Source organism: Hippopotamus amphibius, chromosome 16 (assembly GCF_030028045.1).
Source record: "Hippopotamus amphibius kiboko isolate mHipAmp2 chromosome 16, mHipAmp2.hap2, whole genome shotgun sequence".
NCBI lineage: Eukaryota > Metazoa > Chordata > Mammalia > Artiodactyla > Hippopotamidae > Hippopotamus > Hippopotamus amphibius.
In genome coordinates, this window is record NC_080201.1 from 18,919,645 (window position 1) to 18,934,934 (window position 15,290).

At 54.6% G+C, this 15,290-nt stretch overlaps 1 protein-coding gene across 1 annotated transcript; it reads right to left on the reverse strand.

Moving 5' to 3' along the window:
* Positions 1-60: 60 nt before the first annotated feature.
* HSD11B2 (hydroxysteroid 11-beta dehydrogenase 2) lies at positions 61-5,665 on the reverse strand. The gene is made up of 5 exons (XM_057712062.1): positions 5,401-5,665; positions 1,743-1,955; positions 1,441-1,626; positions 1,196-1,333; positions 61-984 (listed from the first exon to the last, which is right to left on the reverse strand). The coding sequence occupies exons 1-5, from the start codon at positions 5,663-5,665 to the stop codon at positions 572-574; spliced, it is 1,215 nt and encodes a 404-aa protein (XP_057568045.1). The 3' UTR covers positions 61-571.
* Positions 5,666-15,290: the final 9,625 nt, after the last annotated feature.

Below are 15,290 nucleotides of genomic sequence, written 5' to 3' on the forward strand. Positions count from 1 at the left end.
TTGCACAGCCACAGCCTGTCACCTAGGCAAACATAGTCTCTCCCCAATTCTAGGAGAAATAAAAATTTGTCTTTATTCAAAAAGTGGCAATCAGGCAAGTAAAGTATGCAGCCTCCCTGCGTCTTGGGGGGCTTGAGGTGGGCGGTCAGCACCCTAATTCTTGAGCCAGTCAAGAAACACCTGGGATTCACCCTGCAAATCGCAGCACTGAGGCACTGGTGCCAAGAAATAATCCTGAGGGGGTCCCCAACCTACCCAGTCACTCCTTAGTTTGCAGAGGCACGGTCTGCAGGATCCTGTCAAAGGCTACAGCTAAGTCTTGCACTAAACTCCCCACCCAGCTGGGTTCTCCAGGCTGCGGGGCGGAGCCTTGCGCCCAGGAGGGTCAGTCTGGGCTCATGAGTCAGGAGAGGCCTGGAGGTGCACGGGGAAGCGTTAGCCTCGCCAGGCCTGGCCTGGGACATTGGCAGCAGGCGGGGGTGGGGTCCGTTAGGCCAGGCTCTGGGGCTCAGAATGCCCAGGGGAGGACCAAGAGATCAACTCTGCCGGAGCAGCTGTACACACGCACTGCTCATTGGGCAGTGGGGGACGGGCACGGTTTAGGGCCTGGGACCTGGGCTACATCCCGGGCAGAGGTAAGGCCAGGCCGGCCAGGCTGCAGTGCTCTGGGCACGTACGGGCTGATGAAGAAGGACTGCAGGAAACGGCGCCGCAGGTCCTCAGGCAGGTAGTAGTGGATGAAGTACATGAGCCCCAGGCCATGGCCTGGGTAATAGCGGCGGCATGGCTGAGCCGCCAGCAGCGCGTCGGTGATGGCATCTACAACCGGGCTGAGGTCTGGCAGTGCATGGCTCAGACAATGCAGGAACTGCCCGTTCAAGTGCTCGATGTAGTCCTCACCGTAGGCCTGCAGCAGCTCTCCAGGCAGGTTGGCCAGCAGCTGCCGCTTGCGCTCTTCCCACTGGTCCACATCTTTCACTGACTCTGCAGGAGGAATAGCAAGGTCAGAGTGGGGTCAGTTAGGGAAGCCAAAGCCAGACCCAAGGCTCTCTAACTCACAACCTGAGACCCGCCCCCAGCCAAAGCCATGCCCATTCCTCAGACCCAACCCCGCTCCAGAAAACAGCATGCCGGCCCACCTTCTCCCTCTCCCCAGACCCCACACAGGCCCCGCCTCCAAATCCCTGAACCTCACCTGTCTTGAAGCAGGCAGGCTGGATGATGCTGACCTTGACACCCCAGGGCAGAAGTTCACAGCTGAAATTGTCCATGAGCAACGCCAAGGCTGCTTTGGAGGTCCCATAGGCAGCCAAGCACGGAAATGGCATGTCTCCTGGGGATGGATTGGGAGTGGGGCAGCTTAGCCTGGGCCAGGGGCTCCAGCATCTCTCCCCGCCCTGCAGGGTCACCTTTTCTGCTCCGGTGTGGGATGACCCTCACCTGCCGGGCTGCTCACAGTCACGATGCGACCGCTGGAACGGCGCAGCAGTGGCAGGAGGCCCTTGGTCATCTCGAGTGTACCGAAGAAGTTCACCTCCATGCAGCTGCGGAACGTGGACACTGGACACAGCTCTGCATCCGCCACGAGGATGTTCTGGCCCGCATTGTTGACCAGACCCCACAGACCTGAGGGCATGGGGCCAGGAGGGAAGCTGCGGATCAGCTCAGCAGCAAACTTCCAATCCCTGCCCCCTCACACCTGCCCAGCCACGCCCTTTCCTGGTGGAGCTGAGCCTACTGACCGGTGGTGGTGGTGTGGGCCTTGGTGAACTCCAGCACGCGGCTAATGTCCGCTGGCTTGGTCAAGTCCATCTGCAGCAGCTTTAGACGAGAAGAACAGCAGGCACGCAGCTCTAGGGCACCAGGGCTATTCAAATCCAACACTGTGGCCAGCACCGTGAAGCCCATGGCATCGAGCTTCTTGGCCGTCGCCTTGCCAAAACCAGAGTCACAGCCTGGCCAGGGAAGGACAGCCAGTGAATTCCCACTGGGGCCCAGTCCAGCCTGAGACAACCCCAGGGTCACCATGGTCTGGATGGGATCCATGCCTCTGATACCCAATCTACCTGCAGTCAGCAGCCCTCCCTTCTTTTCCTAGGCCCATCTCTGGCAGGCTTTGTCCCTCTAGCTGAGTACCTGAGTATCAACTCTATCACAGCTGTCATCTCCCTGACTCCTCATAGCGACTCCATCAGACATGGCTTATGATCCCCACTTTACAGATGAGGAAACTGAGTCCTGGTAATACTAAGTTGCTTCCCAAAGTCACTCAGCCAGCATATAGTAAGGTCAGGACTCTATTGTAGGTCAGCCAGTCCCAGCTGAGACCCAGTCCCAGCCCTGATTTCCCTCTGTCTGCTTGATATCAGGCCTCAGCGTGCACGTGCAGTATTACTGCACAGCTTCCTTTCCTTTCCCACTGCCCTTGCCCAGGCTTCTTCCTCTTATCTGGACACTGAGGCAGCCCCCTTTTTTAGTCCTGTCCCATCTTGCCCCCCTTGAGTCCCTTCTCTACCTAAGCAGCCAGACGGATCCTTCAAAAAAATGACAATATCCCTCTGCTGCTGAAAACCTCTCCAAGGCTCCCCACAGCCCTTAGGATGAAGCGAAGTCCTCTGTTCCCATCACCCAGGCCCTGTACAACCTCAGTTCCACCTTCCTCTCCAGCCTTAACACCCTCTACTATTGTTCCAGGCTCTAGGGAGGTTGGAGGCCCATTTCCACTTCACCCCTGACCACCAGCAACCCTTGGAATTCCAATCAGTGCCAACACTGGAGCATTCTCTGAGCCCCAGACCACTTGCCCTCAGGACAGGGGCACAATGGATGAAGACAAGAATAGATCTGCACTAGAATCCCTTCCCACAGCCACCAAATGTGACCTGAGGTCAGTTACCACCCTTGGAGGCTTAATTTCCTGTCTTTGGTATGTAGAGAGATGAACCACCAGGCAGAGCCAGCGTGGGGGTCTGATAAACCCCTGCTTCCTTGGTTGTTCCCATTCCGGTCCGACTCCATGGGTGGCCAAAGGTGGGGGGCAGTGAGGGAGGAGGCTCTTGGGAGCCTGCCCCCATGGTGGTCTTGCTGAGCAGAAGCTGCAAAGTGGTTCTGCACAACCAGCTCCCCCCATCTCAGCCCTATCCCCTCTGTTAAGGCAGAGAACAAAGCTGGGCAAAGGGCTGCAAACTGGGCTTTGTGCAGCTGGGGGCCCACCAGCCAGCCCCAGCTGAGGGGTACTTCCTGAGCAAGTCTGGCGGGGGGTCGGGGGGGGGAGTGAGCACGGGTGTGTGTGTGTGTGACCCCACTTGCCTAAGCTCCCTTCCGGAGCAGACAAGCCCTTCATAGGGAAACTGAGGCCCCAGAACCTCAGCTCTCTAGTCCCATCACAGTCACCCACACCTTTCACACCCTCTTGCTCACCTGCACATACTCATATACCTGCACATACCTTCAACCTACCTGCAGTGAGCTGGAAACAGCAATGGGCTCACTCCCATGATACCCCTGGCACCCAGCAGTGCACAGATGTGCACACAAGGCACCCAGCCACTCAACCCAAACTCTCACCCCAGGGCTGAGCTCCTGAAGTAGCCCTGGCCAGTGACTCTCAGGAAGAAGGGTGGGTGGCAGCTCTGGCAGCCTCAAGACAGTGTTCCTAGCAGGTGAGGCAGGCCTTGGTCACCTACGTGTTTTGCAGTCAGTGGTGAGAGAGGAAACCCCAGAGTTTGGGGGTGTTGGGAAACTTGGAGGCCTACTCTTGATGCTTAGATGGGATGGGACGGGCAGTCTTCTTCCCCTCCTCTATCGCTGGGCTTTGCAAGCAGAGCTAGGGGAAGCCCAAGTCACAAAGATCATCCCTCTCAGGCTCAAGGCTAGGAGATGTAACAGCAGCAGCACAAAGGCCTGAGGTGAGATCCCAGGAAAGACTGCCTGGGTCACTAGTATCTGCAGATGGCCTGGGTCCTGTTGAGGCAACTCATTAATTAGAAGGCAGGAGGGGAGCTGCCCTGTCCCTGGGGGCAGAAGCTCCATGCTTCATACCAGGAGGTCTGTCATCTCTCCTTCCTCAAACCACTAAAACTGGGGCCCCTTGAAACTTCACACTTCACCCCGAACTCAGGTCTCCCCCACCCAGCCTGAGCCCTGCTCTATGTCTACCACCTTTGCTGAAGCCCAAACCCTCAGGCCACCTTCACCCTGCCTCAGCACATTCTGGCTTCTTGCTGGGCATTCAAGGCCCCTTCCAAGGAAACAACCTCATATCCCACCATGTCTCAGCAGCCAGACTGGCTACTGACTGCCCCCTATCCAGGCCATGCCTCAAGCCTCTGTCCCACATCCTTTGTCTGATCCAAAACACCTTCCACACTCCACCTATCTGCGCCCATCCTCTGAGGCCCAGCACAAGGATGGCCTCCTCTGGGAAGTTCTCCCAGCTCCATATGATCATGCAGAGCCCCCTACTGGACTGAGGTCTCTAAGAAGCCAGTCAGCCAATGGCTGCCCCCAGCCCAGGCTCAATGCAAGGGCAGAACCCTGAGCATCTGTCCAAAGCCATGGGGGTGCTCAGGGTTAGGGTTAGGACCACAGCCTGGTCTCTCCCCTATACAATGGAGCCAGTGCCCACTGGTCTTTCTCCCCCTCCCCAATTCTGGCTGGGCCTCGGCTCCTCCTTCCGTCTTTCTGGTGATAGATTTATTCCTTGCTCCAGACAAAGAGAGCTCAGCCAGGTGGCCAGAGGCACCTGAGCCCAGCTCTCCAAGACCTCACCTCCTTCCTGGGCACAGAGGACCAGGAGAAATGGTGGTGGCGTGCTGGGTGCAGACTCTGGACACCTACTTCAGCAATTTGGGTTTGGGTGGTGGGGTCTGAGAGGCAGCTGAATGCCCAGCTGTCCCTCATGATGACTTCAAGCTTTTCTGGACTCCAAGGAGCCCAGCCAACTGGGGGGAAGGGGTCCCAACTTTCCATCTAAGCCTATTCCTCTGATCCCAGGGAAGAGGAGATGGGACCTCCCACGTGGGGATATTAGGCAGAGTTCAAGGCGTGACCATCCTCTGAAGTACCTCAGAGCAGTGTCCTCTGTCCGAAGACTGCTCTCTTGGAGAGGGACACAGCATAAACCCCAACTCCAGAAGGCTTCCTCTCTCAGCTACAAGTTTCCCCTGCGCACCTGCCTGCTCCCTGCCTCATTTTCCCTCCAACACTCCCCGAAGCCGCAGGTAGCTAACCCGGACTTGCTCTTCCTACTTGGCTGGCTCCCTGCACCCAGCGGGGAGGGACTCTTCCACTCCTGAGCTGGGGTCCCGCCTTGCCTTTGCATGCCCGCAGGGAGCCCTCTGGGTGTCCGGTGCCGCCCTCGCACCTGGAGTCCCCGCGCTCCGCGCCCCGCGCACTCACCGGTGATGAGCACCGCGCGAGTCGCCACCGGCAGGCGCTGCGGGCGCGCCAGGCGGGACAACGCGATCCAGCCGGCGGCGGCCAGCACGGCAAGTGCGGCCAGCGGGGGCAGCAGGCGCTGGCACAGCCAGTCGAGCGCGGCCAGCAGCGCCAGCGCCGCCAGCAGCGGGCGGCCCAGACGCAGGTCTGAGCGCAGCAGCTGCAGCAGCGCACGGGCCGCCACGAGCAGCCAGGCGCCGCCCGACGGCCAGGGCCAGCTGTCCATGGCGGCCGGGCCGGGCTGGGCCGGGGCGGGGCAGGGGCCGGTCTAGAGAGCAGGGACTGGGACTCGGGGCCGGGGAGCGGGGTGCAGCACAACCCCAGCCAAGGGCGAGAGGGACACTCGCTTTCTCTGTTAGCCCTCCGGCCGAGCTTATAAAGAGCTTCGGGGGCCCGGGCGAGGGCGGAGCGGAGGCGGGGAAGGGGCGGGGCTTTCCTTTACTTCTCTCCCGGCACCCCCTGCCCTGCAGGTGCCCCCACCTCCACCTCCCGCCCTCTGCCCCACCCCCGCGGCCAGATCCGCTTTCGAAGAAGCCGGAACCAAGTCCCAAAGTTGTGGCTCGCGGAGCCGGCGCCACACCGCCGCCCGCGTCCGGGAGAGGTCGGGTCGGTCCAGCCCTAGTGCCCCGCATCCGCTCACTCCTGCGCCTCGACACACGCGCCCTGGGCCTCTGAGCCGCGGCTCCCAGGTGAGCACGTCCACAGCTCACACTTGCTCGGGACACCTGAGGACACGCGCAACCTCCATGCAAGTTCCCCACACTGACAGCCCCGCCGCGGCCGCCGGGCCTGCCCGAACACCGCGGGGAACCAGCTAGCCCTCAGCCGGCAGCCACGGCCAACGCCGGCACACACACCGTACTCCCACGCCTCGCGCGGCCGCAGGTGCCTAACACACACACCCTGACGTGCTCTCACCCCTAAGCTGCCCGTGGCCACCAACCGATTTGGGGCAGGGGGCTGGGGGAGCGGGGTGACCGGCCGGGTTCTCGGGAGTCTCTGCCCCACCTTCCCCCTTCCTTCTGCTTTCCAGCCCTGGGGATGCAGCAACCTCACCTCCTCCTGCCACACAAGTGTATATGTGTGGGCGTGGGTGTGTGGAGGGGGTGTTCTGAGGGAGCATCTAGGTCTCCCATTAACTCCAGCCCACTCTCCAACTCCAGCGACTCCAAGAGCCGGGCCAATGGGGACACCTGGGGAGTCAGTGAGGGCAGCCTCTAGGACAGGGATCCCTGCTCCCAGGATTCCCCGAGGTATAAAATGAGTGTGGGTGCATTTCCCTGCCTGTGTGTATGAAGGTCTGTGTTTGTGTGCGGCCCGGTGGCCCCCTCCCTGCCCACCCCCATGCCTGGCACCCTGTGCTTGGCGTCCATGCCAGGCTCTGCAGGCACTAGGAATTGGTGCCAGTACCTCGCTGCCAGGCCCTGCGCTGAGGTCAGTAGGTCAGTCCGTGGCAGAGGGGGCCCCTGCTTCTTATGGACTCTTGCCCAGTGCCTCATCCCTGCCCGCACTAGGTCCTGGGAGGTCATGGACCCCTCCCAATCCTGGTGCCCATTCTCTATCTTAGATGCTCAGGCTCTGTGCCAGGGCTTCAAGGCAATGCCTCCTCCAAAGCCTTCTCTGCCACCCAGGCACGACCCCCTGATGAGCCAGGGGAGTCTCCGGGAGGCGCTGGGAGTCAGATCCACTGAGGGGAAGGTGGAGGACCCATGTCCTTTCCAGAACCCCTTCTGTGCTTCCACCTATTTCTCCTCCTGTAAGTACAGATTACAAGCTGACCATGGCCCTGGGAGGCAGGACTTGCCTGGGGAGGGGGTGTGTGCCTGACTTTGGGTACATGACCTTGTGTGCCTGTGTATGCCTGTGTTTGTGTACACTTGTGTCCATGGGCTCCGTAGCTTGTCCATACAGATATGACATGTCTCTTCCTGTACCGTGACCCTGTATGTGCATGTAAGTACATGTGTGTGTGTGTTATTTCTGTTTTTGGTGACTCCCTTGGTCTGGGTCATTCTTTGGAAACTCAGGGAAACATTCATTTTCCAAAACCTGCTGACTCCTGTTGTCCTGAAGCTGTGGCCCAGTCTCAGAGGTGGACACAGCACCCCTGACCTGGCCTCCTGACCTGAGCTGTAGACCCTGGGTTGGTTGGACCCCTTCCTAGCTCTAGTCACCCTACTGAGAGTCTGACTGTGGCTTCTCCAGCTTCAGACCATTAAGGGCTTCCCCTTGGGACTGCGGAGGGGGTGCAGAGAGGAAGAGGTGGGGGGTCCCAGGCAGCTTTCAAGGCCACACAGGTAGTACCAGTGCTTGCCAGAGCAGGAGTCAAAGGGTACGGAGGTGGAAGTGGGAAAGCAAGGTGAGAACAGAGTCTCAGAAGCAAGATTCTACACTGTCCTGGGAAGGTAACATGAAGGATCCTGACTCATTGGAAGGCCCATAATGGGGAGAGAGACTTGCTGAGAGTGGATGTAGGGAACTGTCTTTGGTTGTGGGGTATGAAGACAGCTAGGATGAGCAGGGGTTGTTTCCAGTTCAGCTTCTGGGAAACTTAGAAATATTAGTCTTGTGTGGTTTGGGTCTCGTGGGACTGGATGAACTGCCACATTTTTATTTAACCCCCCCCCCCCAGAAATTCATCCTACTTCCTAGGCCAGGTGGCCAGGAGGCTAGGAGGTCAGGCCTCCTTCCCAGGATCTATGCTCCAGACCCCTGTGGCCTCCTCAGCAGCTGACCCCTTACCTTTTATCAGGTGGAAACATTATGGAAGTAGAAAGAAGGTGGTTCAGGCAGTCATGGCTGGGAGGGGCTGGCCCAGCCCTGTCTGAGGCCTGGTGCCAGACCGTGCCTGCCCAAGGGCAGAGAACCAGCCTCTGCCAGAACCAGGAGTCTGGGCTGGCAGAGGCCTCTAGGGAAGAGAAGGGAAGCGAGGGTGCGGGGGTGGGGGGTACCTCACATGGCAGGAGCCCCAGCAGATAAGGCAGGGCCTGGCCAGGGCAGAACAATGATGTGCAACCAGAAGGAGCAGAGCCCCTGAGCCACCCCACCCCTAAGCCCTCAACCTATAGTTTCCCTTAGTCCTTAGTCTCACCCCCCACCACCCCCCTTAGTCAGAAACCAGGTGAGCCAAACCTTCCGCAGGCTCCAGGCTCTGGAGGGCCAGGAGGTGGATTGGGGGCTGGCAGGCTGGCTCCAGTCCGCGCAGGCTGAGTCCAACAGCTCACTGGCACCATCTGCTGGCCTTTGGGGGAGGGCACAGCTCTGAAGGGGATAAAGTGAAGATGATTGCTGGTTTGAAGATGGTAGGAACGGAAATCCAGGATGGGGCGTGCCAAATAGCCGTCCCTAAGAGCTCACATTCTGTTCCCTGACCACACCGGGTTTCTGGAGCCAAGCACTCCCTTGTCATCTCTTCCTTCCTCTGTGGTCAGGTTCGGAGGCAGCAGAGTCCCAAGGAGGCCCTGCCCTGCACTCTGCTCACCCCTGGCACCCCATCACTCCTCCCTCCTGGCACAATGGCAGAGGGGAGCCTCTTCCTGCCAATGGCCAATCCCTCCACCCAAGTTCCAGACCCCATCCCTCCCTGTCCTCAAAGACAGCAAACTTCTATTGAGTTCCTACTGCATGCCAGGCCCTGAGCTAGGCACCGTGGCCATAGTAACTAACTCCTGGCTTCGTCCCAGCAGCATGCACACCAGCTCGGCTCTGGTCTCCTCCTCTGGTAATCACAATAAAGAACTTCTCTCACTCAATCCTATATCCCTTTCCCCAAGCATTGTCCTCACGTTCTGCCCCCCATTCTCAGCCGCATTTCTCGAAAACTGTCTACAGTCGCCATCTCCTCTCTCCTCCCCCCCTTCTAGCTCTGAGTCAGCTCCCACTCCTGACCACACCAGAGGTCACCACTGAATGACATCCTAGTCCTCAAATACCGTGGACACACCTCTGCTTTCAGTTAACTCCTCAGTACCCCAGGCCCTTTCTCCCTTCGGCGCCTGCAAAGCCACTTGCTGCTGGGTTTCCTCCTACCTCTCTGGCTCTCCCTCTCAGCCTCCTTCACAAGCTTCTCTTCCCTGTGGGTGAAGCTTGGGCTGTGGAGGCCTCATGCTCTGTCCCTCCCCCACCATGAGCTCATCTTCCTACTCACATATTGGCGTCTCCCACGCTCCTTTCCAGCCAAGGCCTTGCTCTTAACTCAAGGCCCACATGTCCACTTACCCCCAGATGCCTCCTCTGGACACCCATAGGCCCCTTACATGCGGTCTGTCCAAAACTGGTCTCATCATCTTCCTTAGTTCCGGCAGCCACCCCCTCCCTACCTCATCCTCAATCTTCATTCCATGCACTGGCCTCCAAACCTCTTGCTCTGTCCCAAGCCCTGGGTTGGGTGCAGAGGCTGCGTAATAGCTCTTTGTAGCAGGTATCATCATCACTATTTTACCCTCAAGGAAACTGAGGCTTCCAGAGTCTAAGAAAATTGTTCAAGGTCTCAAACTCAGGTTCACTTAAATTTGAATCTTGGACCAGCCCCAAGATTCAGACTCAGACGTACCAGAACCCAAAGTCTGGCTCTTGAGAACTGTGTTAACGCAGAGCTGTTTGCCACATGTGCCCTATTAGACTTCATTCTGAGGGCAGAGGAGAGCTGGGAGTGGTCTTGAGCAAATAAGACCCCTGTCCCAGTTGGCCAGGAAATGGGTTTGTGGACAAGGAAAGAGGGGAGGCTGGGAGTTCTGTTGGTGCATTCCTACAAAGGATAGAAGCAGAGGTCTATTTTGGACAAACTGAGCCTGAAGTGCTTGTGAACATGTGAGGGCTGAGCTCAGAGGCACCTGGGTGGCCCTGGTCCCCAGCACATCACTGATGTGGCACAAGAGCCTGAGACATTGCTGACTGACCAGGCATGGACTGAGTCCCCCATCCCTCTACTCTAGGCTGTGCACCTGGAAGTCAGGCCCTTCACCTGCTGAAGAGAAGGGACAGGGAGATGCAGGAAGCCAGGAGTAGCACTTGCATTTTCAAACTGTGTCCAGCACCCTCCTCTGAACTTCTTTTCTTTTGCTTCCAGGATTGAAGGCCGCTATTTGGGGATTAGGGCCCTCGAGTTTGGGAACCACTAAGAGAATTTGCTCTGAAGAGTTTTCTGGACCAGCTCCAGGGGAAAGGCAAGCCCCAGCTGAGAACACTTGATGGGAGAGCTTGGCTGAGTCCAGGTGAAACTGGTCTTCTTGGGTCCTGCCGTGTAGCTCTGCATTATTCATAATCTTCTGCCACATGTGCTGTGTGCGTGCTGTTTGCCAGTCCCTTTGTTCGACTTCCTCATACTTAATTTTATTATCCTGACATTATCCCTATGAAGCAGCTATTACCATTCTATACATAAGAAAACAGACTCAGAGAGGTTCAGTGACATGCCCTAGGTCACTCAGCCATCCAGACACTCTGCTGCTAACCATCAGGCAGCACTGCCCCCTGGCCTTCAGCCTAGGAGGTTGGCATTATTCAGTGGGCAACACCCAGGCGAAAGACTATCAACCTTTTAAAATGTGCTTCTGGGAGTTCAGGGTTTTGGAGCACGAGCCACCCATTTTCCTTGCTTGGCCCTGCAATAAACCTTTCTCTGCTCCAAAAAATAAAAAAAAAAAATAAAATAAAATTTGCTTCTGGATTAGACACATGTCTCCCAATGGTAGAATTAAGGCAAGTTGTTAAAACTAATTCCAAAACTTGCTTCCTTAGAGCTTCCATCACCCCGATTCAGGCCTTTTCTTGGCAGAACAACTGCAAAAGATACAAAAATTAGTTGCTGTTGGCTGGCTGGCTGGCTTAATTTATTTGCATATACATAATTCAGTCCCACCCCTCGTGGCTAATACCCTCCTTGGGGAGCTGTGGCTGTTTTCTGATTGCTGGTGGGGAGGCCTGTGTGTGTTGTTTTTTTAAATAAACTGAAACCAGATGGAGGGGGGTTTTGTTCACTGCCTTGCCTACAATTTTCTCCAGCAAATTCCTTGAAAAGCCAACCACCTATGAGTGGTGCCTATTCTCCTCGGAGGTCCCTCACCGCTGGTATGCAAATAGCTAGCAGGGCTGGGATTTCTAAAAGTGAAAACAAAAAGAGGAGAAAGAGAAGCTTAACTGCTGGGGTCATCTCCCAGTGGAGCCCTGATTTTAGGTCTGCACTTATAGTTTGTGCCCTCATCTCTTTCCCTCTCCCTTGAGATGGGGATTGAGCTGGGCTTGAATTAGAATTACCTGGACCAACCACTTGGTGAAAATATGGATTCTGGATGCCCCCCCTCAGGCACCCTTTGAATGCTAACCACTGGCATGGGACCCCAGCTCTCAGGATGGGTTGATCTTTGAGTCAGTGGAGAGGGTTATCCTCTGGAAAGGGCCCAAACCACTCTTGCTTTCATCCTGGGAAGACCAGTTGCTCAAGACGGTTATAGAAATATTTTTAACTGCCAGCCAGGTCTAAGGCTTTGTAAATGCCCCCTCGAGCACCTCATCAAGAGATTCCTTGTTCAGAGAGATATGCAAGTGCACCCACTGGTCACAGTGCCAGAGGGTTAACATTTTTCTTTGGAAGCTGAACTGAATATTGTCATAGTGAAGTATGACCCAATCCCCAGGCAGGGGAGAATACTTCTTTCCCAGCTCCAACCTTCATTCCTAGCTCAGATCTCTGTTGTTTCGGATTCCAAGGCTTTTTAGATAATTGTGTCAGGTTACATAAGCTTTCGAGGTATGAACACTCAAAGGAAATTCCTCTGGGAGCAGGCATGAGAGGTTCTGCCACATAATTTGCTTTAAAGTATTTGAGGAAAAATTCAGGTGCCTCAGCCCTGAACATTTCTGAAATAAAGTAAGAGGAGTCAATGACTTTGTATGCATGTACCATTCCCCATAGAAATGAGGAAGCAAAAAGACAGATATCATGCTGAATAGAGAAACCCCTCCCAGGGGAGCACATGCAGGGTGGAGGCCAGTTGCAAAGAGGGCAGCTTTGACCAGGCTGCCATGGAAATCCTTATCAGTGCAGGATACCTTCCGTGCCCTCCACACACCCCCCCGCCCCACCCCCTTTCCACATCTTAGATAACACATGTGGTAAGTACAAGCCTTCAGTTTTCCAAGAAACATAACATAAAAACTGAGTTACTGTCAGAGAAGCTTTAAAATCTTTGCTTCCTAGGACACTGTGGGTACATTCTCCACGCACCGTGATTTTTATTTCATTTGCCTCCGAGGGATGGCCCTGCATCAGCTCTGTTGCATAAGGTGCTGTTTCCAAACACCTTGTTCCTAACTGGAGACACAGAATAAATTTTATCTAGGTCTGAGAGAGTTCTGGAGGGGTGACGTGTTCCAAGCTGCACTGGTTAGAGTCAACAGTGAGAAAGCTGCCAGAGTCTTCTCACCAAGGAAGCTGAGAGAATATTGTAAATATCAAAAGGCACTCCTTTCTTAAAGCACAGAGTGGTCACAAAACTATTTAACAGGGAAAAATTAATGGGAGGACAATGTCTTGAATGTAGCAAATAAAAACAATCATTATTTGGGGATATGGAAATAATAGATTTACTATGATGAAGGGACAGTAATATAGGAAAGTCAATTTTCACACCAAAAATAATTCAACAAGTATTATTTACCTTACAAAAGGCTTCACAAAAGAAATCCTATAAGTAGCACTATCCTTTCATTTGTTTGTTCCCTCCTTCATTCATTCAACAAACATCTATTGAGTGCTTACTGTGTTCCAGGCTCCATGCTTAGGGAAGCCATGGTGAGCTAGATAAATATTCCTCCCCTTGTTGTCTCTGTCTGGCTGGAGGATGGCTCCTAATCAGATGACTATGCAATCAAGGAGCCACCACTGACAGAGGGAACTAGAAAGCAGAGTCTCGTGGCCTCTCCTATTCTGAGGGTCAGAGAAAGCTTTCCCAGGGGAAGTGATGTTCTAGGTAGCAAGAGCATCACATGCAAAGGCCCTTGTATAAGAGGGAGCCTGGCCCTTCGGGGAAAGGGAGGCCAGAAGGCTGCAGAGGTCAGCCAGAGCCAGGGGGCAAGGGAGGTCTTGGAGGCCGTGGTGAGGAGGAGGATTTTATTCTGATTTCATGGTATATCGAAATACTGCTCTCTGGGGGAGCAGGGACAGTCATTGACAGTTTTAGCAAGAAGTAAATAATCAGTTTGCCTTTCTTTCTTCCTTCCTTCTTTTCTTTGTTTCTCTTTCTTCCTTCCTGTTCTTCCTTCCTTCCTTCCTTCCTTCTCTCTCTCTCTCTCTTTCTCTCTTTCTCTCTCTCTTTCTTTCTTTCTTTCTTTCTGACAGCCACAAGCTATGAGGAGAATGGACTGATGGGGATGGGGAGCTCACAGTGAAAGCAGAAAGACCAGTCATGAGGCTGCTCTGTTTGCCAGGGCAAGAGATGCTGGTGGCCATGGGGACAAGCCAAGTGGATGGGCTGACTCATCCAAGGCCCACTGGAAAGGGTACTGTGACCCAGATGAAATGGACCCAGAGAGCAAGAGCTGTGGCTAACCACATCCCACCAGGTGAATTTGATAATTAAAATTTAATTCAATTAGTTAATGAAATGGAGAGCATCATTTCCTGCTAGAAAGACAAGTAGAGTCCAGATTATGTGTATCAATGTCCACTACTGATGGAACATTCTATATGCTTCATATGCAGGACCACATTTTCAGGCCTTATCATGGCTCTATGCAGTAGCTATTGTTGCCCCTATTTCACATAGGAGCAAACTGAGGTTTAGAGAGGTTAAGGAATTTGCCCAGCTGGTAACTGGCAGAGCTGGGGTTGAAATAGGTAACCACTGACATGCTCTGGGACAAGTGACAAGTCCAGGCTTCCTGGGACTACATTGGCTCTAATTAAAGATGGGCTGCTGGATCCAGCCCAGGGTGGGATGAGCCACCTGGGAGTCTCTTCTGGCAATTCTGATTCAGGGAAGCTAGCCTGGGGACTTCTCACACACGTGTGCACAAGTTCTTTAAACCACAGTTGGTTTTTTTGTCCCTAGAGCCTGCGGTGTTCACCTGGGAAGACCTGCCTTGCTGGTCAGGGGCAGCCACCCTGGGCAGAAACAAGTCCTGCACCAGGAGATGCACCAATCAGGGGAAAGGGATGAGGAGGTGGACAGGAGCTCACTGAACTGGGCTTTGGAAGCCATGCTTTGGCGTTTCAATTGATCCTAAAGGCAAAAGGAAGCCCTGGAAGCATCTTAAACAGAAGACTGATGAGGTGGTGTGAGCAATGTGTGGGCTTCCTCAGTAGGTGATGCTCTGGGCAGTGTCAGGTTCTGGATTGGTGACCACACCACGACACACTCAGAACACCATCAAATTGTCTGTGCCATCAAGAAGCAAATTTGGCCAGAGGGAGTCTTCTTTTCAGAGAGCTTGGCCTGGAGTCACTCATGGACATCCAGGGAATCTGGGCAGTCATTTTTGTTTCAAATGAAACAACTTTAATTGGATAATGTATGTATGTGTACTTAACCCTATTTGAAATCCACTGTATTGGTTTCCTATTGCTGATACAACAAAGTACCACAAATTCAGTGGCTTAATACAACAGAAATTTATTATCTTACAGTTCTAGAGATCAGAAGTTTAAAATGGGTCTCACTGGGCTAAAGACAAAGTATCAGCTGACTGGTTCCTTTGGAGGCTCAAGGGGAGAATCTGTTTCCTTGCCTCTTCCAGATTCTAGAGGACACCTGCATTTGTCGGCTCACGGCTTCTTTCTCTATCTTCAAAGCCAGAAGTATAGTATCTTCAAATCTCTCTGACCTCTGCTTTCATCATCACTCCTCCCACTC